General features: G+C 36.2%; 1 protein-coding gene across 1 annotated transcript; it reads right to left on the bottom strand.

Annotated features, from left to right (window-relative positions):
* Positions 1–370: 370 nt before the first annotated feature.
* On the bottom strand, positions 371–6,045 carry LOC104112181 (BTB/POZ domain-containing protein At5g03250-like). Its single transcript, XM_009622031.4, has 4 exons — positions 5,456–6,045; positions 3,239–3,308; positions 1,288–2,529; positions 371–1,132 (listed from the first exon to the last, which is right to left on the bottom strand). Exons 1-4 carry the CDS (start codon positions 5,512–5,514, stop codon positions 614–616), a joined length of 1,890 nt encoding a protein of 629 aa, XP_009620326.1. The 5' UTR covers positions 5,515–6,045; the 3' UTR covers positions 371–613.
* Between the last annotated feature and the right edge of the window lie 408 nt (positions 6,046–6,453).

Below are 6,453 nucleotides of genomic sequence, written 5' to 3' on the forward strand. Positions count from 1 at the left end.
TGGCAACCTTATGCCATATATAACATATTATTTTTACTTTTGCTTTATTTGTTTTACAATTTGCTGTAAAAGTTAAAATGTAAAAATGAACACGTAAAATATGTGAGTAACCTATAATGGAAGATGATCCTTTGTCAAAATAATAAATGGGGAGGCTTTATTTCAATTACCTAAATGTTATATCGTTCACTCAATATTAAATTAAATTTAACGATTTATAGGTAAAATAAAAAGTCTAATTCAGAACTTGATTGAAATTTATCGTTCTTGATGAAACTTCCTAATATCAACAAGATTCTTAAATGTTTTCTCAATAAACTTGCATTTAAAAAAATGAACGTTACGCGAGAAAAATGAGACAAACATGACCTACTGAAAAAGTCATAATTTTTTATTATACTCAATAAGTCATCTTAAAACTAGAATGATAAGTTTATTAAGAATCTGACACCAAATCAGTGCTTAGTTTACTACATTAGCAATGAAAGTTTCTCTTGCTAAGAGCCTAAGAACCTAAGAGCAAAGCAGCTCAGCATTTTTCAAATCCAAAAAGCTGTCAAGAATGAACTAAACTACCATAGTTACCTTGTTCTAAAGCTCAAAATTGAAGCATCTAGTCATCCTTCTTATAAGCACTATGTTCTTCTTTCAAATTCATAACTGCTTTTCTTGAGTGCTGCAGCACTTTTCCACTGGAAAATATCTTAGATGATGACTTAGGACCACAGGACTTGACCTTGAGCCTCAAACCAAGCAGTTTGAAGATGTTATTCCAACTTCCTTTAGCTTTCACAAGCTTGTCAACGTCTTCTTTCATGTTCAAGCACTCTTTCTCAAGTGAACGAACTCGATCTCTCATGTCATCAAAAGTCACAAGTTGGTCGGCCCTGGTGCCTTCATGGACTAAATTACCACTCAGGCTTTGTGAATTGTCAAGGTTGTCTGAAACAAAGAGCCAGCCAGCCACAGAAGTCCGCAGCCGGAGTTGCTCAAAGAACAGAACTTGGACAATAACTCGTAGAGGTAGTCTTTCGTTCTGTGCTGCGTGGGTGCTTGCTTCTAAGGACAGCTTCTGGCAGTTCATGACCCTGCAAAGTTGTTCCCTCTCCGACCCCGTCAGCCAGGAATGTGCCTGAAATTACATAAACAGAACAACATCTTAACAAAGACTAAAACTAGGTGATAACTTTAGGCTGGCTCTACTTTCATTGGTCTGGAAATGATGTTCCACTACATAATCCTTAAAGCTATTAATCTTTAAGGAGTAGATTTCCATAATCCAATTACCTTGAGGTATATGTCAATTGCACGGTAGATACCATCATCCAACGGTCTGGCATACCCTGGGATTGCTGAAGCTAGCGTGTTAAATTTAGTTAACTTCAAGTTAGTATCAGGCGCCACTTCTGCAAGGTAGCCGTCTACAAGATTAGCTACAATTGTCAGCGGGGTCAGAGAGTGATCAGAGCCTCCAACTAGCTGCCCTTCATCTGTCAGTTCATTTGAGGTCGGCTCAATTTCATCCTGATCAGCCATCATGAAGTGATCAACAATTCGCTGAATGCAGTCTATATCATATAGGGTCTCCACCGAGTGGCCCATATTTGGTATGAGAATATCTTCTAAAGCTGCTTCATCTAACTGAGCCCCAGCCCTTCTCTCCAGATTCTCTCGACATGATTTACTAGCCTCTAGGATCATCGATGTCTTAAGAAGCCTAAGTAGAAACTTGGTAGGTATGATGCCCTTTTGCTCGGGTAGTAACCCCACAATCTCTTCAAGAAGGGTCCTTTGATCTGCATCAGATGCAGTAGGAAGGGTTGATCCTGGAACTGCACCATTGCGTTTCTGGAAATTCGATTGCCTACCATTAAGAGGAAGGTGTTTCTTAGCATAAAAAATTAGGGAACCAGCAATTATCTCCGGTGTCATGCCCCCAGCACTAACAGCATGGATTAGCTTTCTATAAATATGTTGTTTAAGGAAGGACACATCTTCATACCACCAGTCCTCGTTCAGCGGACATTGTTTAGAAGCTGCACTACTTGCATGTATTCCATTCCAAGCAAAAGCATCATCTTGGCTCTGAGTGGAGCTATGACCAGCCACAGGCCAACTTAGTAAAGTTGGGTCAGCACACGCTTTTGTTGACAGGGAATCTATGCACCTTGAGACAATGTGAAGCTCTTCCGCCCATGGAAGAACATCTTCGCATGTCTCTAGGGCTTTAAAAGAGTCCGTCCAAAAACCAAAAACTTCAATGAGAAAACTCTCTGTCTGTGCAATGAGGTTTCCTTCTCCATAATCTTCATTCATCTGAAGATATTCAGCTGCACATCTAAGGCTGACAACATTGCGTGCTGTGAGTTCCATCTTCACACCATAACAGAACTTGGCCACTTTCAGGAATGCTTTTGCTCCACCAGGTATCCCGTGAAGCTGAAAAACACAAACTTTCTCATTCTTCTCCTGTTCAGATGAATCTTGTATAAGCTTCTCTAGGAGCCTGCTTCTAGACAACAAGGGAAACTGCAATGAAATTCATCTTGTCAGAACTACAGGATAATACAATCAAATGAGAAAAAGGCGAGATTAGGATGATATCTGATTTAACATCTATAGGTTATGGTTTCATCACAGGGTTAAATAAAATGCAGGAACATGGTATAGTAATTGCACAAGCATATAGATATAAGATGCTCTCTAGCACTTGATGCATATTACTTTTATTAAACTGCAAAAAATTACAGAGAAAACGAATAAAGAGGGGCTCTCAGCTACTACCATTTGAGGCATACTTATGAAAATGCCAAAGGAAGGAAACTCAGCTCAATGTCAATTCTACTTAAGCAAGCAGATTCATGTTTGAGACTAATGTGTTTCAGGCAACATCTTGACCTAGAAAGAAAGTTAGATGGGGAAAGGACCTTTGTGTCAGTTGTTGCAGATTTTGAGTTTGTTATCAAACTGCAGCGCTTAAGAATACGTACAGTGAGAAAGCACCGACAACAGGTAATGCCACACTTCTAATTTTCTGAAAACTCTTACTTTTGAGCATGGTATGGTACAATTGAAAAATCACATGCATATCATTCTTTATTTCAAGCAGGAAATTCACTTTGCTTCTATATCCCATGATAAAAGAAAACAGAAAATGTGGAACAATTACAAGTTAAAGATGATTTTCATCCAATTTCACAAAGTGAATGGCTGGCTAGTGTAATCTATTGAGGTGTACCTTATGTAGATGAAAGGACGTGTCTCCAACTTGAACAACAACATCACTCGGTAAGCCTGTGGAGCAGATCCTGCATTATGACATTCGAACTCAAAACAAATTAAGAGAAAAAGATCAGACAAGCATGATTCCATGAGACATTTGGACAATAGAAATGTTTTACGACCATGAATATCTTTTTTCTTCTCTTTCTCTTTCTTCTTCATTATTCTTGGATAGGTTAAAACCACCAGTATCAGTATCTAATGTGAGAAGTCTTACAGGTTTAATTAAAAAAGGAAAATTTTGCACTTTTAGGAACATAAATCGTTAAAAATGTTATAATCAAGAGGGAAATTTTCTGCATCAGAAGTGGTAAACAGTTTGGTCCAAGTCCTGTTTATCCCCACTCCTAAAAACCATGGGAAAAAACCAAAACACGAGTAAATCACAATGCACCTGGTCGGACGTGAAGATATTTGTAAGTTCCTGTCTGGTTTGACTTAAACATATACATGTCTAGTCTGACTGACAGCAAAAATGCTAATGAGTAGTGTCTTATCAATTATGCAAAGGATCTTAAGCATAAGTTAGAGTTAACCCTGGCGAAGGATCTTAACCATAAATTAGAGTGAACTCTTCCCCCTCTTCTCCCTAGAATACCTTCCCATGCCTACCCCTGCTGACTAGATATTAGTCCTGGATAACTCATTTTACAAACTTTGTTTGCGACAAATAGCTTCAGAAATAAGTACTAGCTAGTATAACTTAATAGAGCTGATAATTTATGTTGCCTGGAGTTGGAGTTCGAATTCATTCTGTTGATCTAAAGTTGAAGGAAGAATTTCGGTAGACAGTATTCATTATGTGAAAGAAAGAAACCTAAAGATTGCATGCTTTGTTCAGAAAGAATTAATACACTTGAGGAAGTATATATATCCTTCCTGATAATTATCGAGAGAGGCCTCAACTGCATTAAAGCATTACCATTTTTAAAAAAAGCAGGATGAACCAATGGGAAGCTTACAAGTTCACTGCCATCTTAGCACCTCCGCAAATATAACTAAGCTTACAAGTTCATTGAAATATCACTTGACAACCAGATTAGCAAGAAAGAATACGCAATGATCTATATACATGACATGAGTTCAAAACAATCGATTTTTGAATCCTCACAGTGACTTGAACGAGGTACATTAAAAAGCAAAATGTACAACAAGGGATTACTATTAGATGCAAATCCGTAGTTAATTATCTAAGCTTTCCTCGGTCCTTGGTTTGGAAGTATATAACAGATTTAGAATTCAGATGAGTGCAGAAACAGAACTTATAAGCGAGTGATTTATCAGAACAAGGAAATGAGGCACATACCCAGTGGCGGAGCCACATGCACCAAAGAGGCGTCAACCGACACCCCTTCGCCGGAAAATTATACTGTATAGCTTGGTAATATTTTTTAAAATATGTATATATACTATATAATGACACCCATTGACTTCTTGGTGGGTTTGTTTCTTTATATTTTGACTCCCCTTAATGAAAATCCTGGCTCCGCCACTGCACATACCTAAAATCCAACTTACTCTATTGTTGTTCTCCATTACATTAAAAAAGACTTACCAGAGACCAACAACTTTTCTCAAGTACTTCTCGTCAAATGAGAAAATAGAAAATGCCTTATCTTTTTAATTACATATACTACTTTTTTTTTTTAATCATCCTCTGCAGATCCTGCAAATACAATCTGAGGCTCAGTTTCTGCATTTAACCAACTCTGCCAACCCCACAAAGTTTTTTTCTTCTCCTTTATTATTTATTTTTTTTCTGAAAAAGAGTGAAAAGGAAAGATACTCCAACTAGATTTATATTTCCATTCCACGTTTGAACTAATTTCTGATTCATTTTGAGAGAAACAACAATTTCTGAAAAAAGCAGTGAATGTAACAGAACTTGGTCTAATAAATCACAACGAACAATCGCCAACAGAATACGTAAAAATTCTATCAAATTGATGAAATAAAAACTCAAATATCGGAGTAAGCCAAATGCAAATTAGAACAATGAGACACTCCATGCAATATTAATTAGTATCATTCTCACACTCTTTTTCTCTATTATTACGTGGATGAAATTACTTAAATCCTCTCTTAATGGCATTAAAACAACATAAACAAGACAACAACAATCAAAAAGCTTATCTTTTACCAAAAAATATTTAACTGAAAAAGTAAAACGAACCATGATTGGCCATCAAGATGAAAAACTTCAGACTTGAATCCTAACTTCTTGCATGCCATTTAGCTTCACTCTTACCAAAAAGGATAGTTAAGAATGATCAAAAGATGATGATAACAAATAGTGGTAAAAGAATACAGATGGTTGTTTCCTTTTTCACAGAGAGAGAAAGAGAGAGAGAGAGAGAAAAGGGATACGGTCCCGAGTCAAAAGGGAGAAAATCCAGAAGAGGAGGAAAAATGAGCTACTGCTGTTACAAGAAAAGGGTTAGTTTAGATTGTATCAAGGATATTGTTTGCCCAAATCAGAAATAATGATTGTTAATAAACAACTCTTCAATATATTCATTATTACTAGTATTATACAACTAATAATGGGGATTGAATGTTCTTTCCCAAATGATAATTAATGGGGAAAATAGTAACTATAGTAGTGGGGAACGAACAAAAATTGTTTCTTGAAATTCTGCATATTATGTCTATCGGTTACTGGTTTGTGGGGGACCAACGGATCTTCGGTATGGACTTACTAATTGGTGTTTTCTATCTGGACAGGACTGGCTTGTACTTTCCTAAAACCCCAATACCTATGCCAAACCCACCCCCCTGGTGTAAAGCCACCTTGGGAAATGTTTTCTTTCTCCTACTTTATTTTAGAGATCTTCATATAAATAATCCAATTTACTGTTTATTTATATTAATTGATATATATATATATATATATATATATATATATATATATATATATATATATATATATATATATATATATATATTATAAATATCCTATGGAGATATACACATACTTATATATACACATAAGTACATCACACCCACCTACATTGCAACGTGATGGCCGAGTCATAACTTTGCAAATCTATAGCCTAAAGATAATAGGTCCATGTACGAAAAAATTTGATTCTCCATATCTTCTACCACGAATTTTGTGTGATTTTTTATCTTTACACACAAGCAGCTTAAATCTATCATATGCATTCCTAT

The sequence above is a fragment of the Nicotiana tomentosiformis genome, chromosome 5 (assembly GCF_000390325.3).
Source record: "Nicotiana tomentosiformis chromosome 5, ASM39032v3, whole genome shotgun sequence".
NCBI lineage: Eukaryota > Viridiplantae > Streptophyta > Magnoliopsida > Solanales > Solanaceae > Nicotiana > Nicotiana tomentosiformis.

Coding starts and splice junctions, on each gene's coding strand:
- LOC104112181 (XM_009622031.4), bottom strand. CDS start 5,514: ATGGCATGCAAGAAGTTAGGATTCAAGTCTGAAGTTTTTCATCTTGAT. Junction 3,309..5,455: donor CATCTTGATGGCCAATCATG/GTTCGTTTTACT, acceptor GTCATAATGCAG/GATCTGCTCCACAGGCTTAC. Junction 1,133..1,287: donor CAATTGACATATACCTCAAG/GTAATTGGATTA, acceptor ATGTAATTTCAG/GCACATTCCTGGCTGACGGG.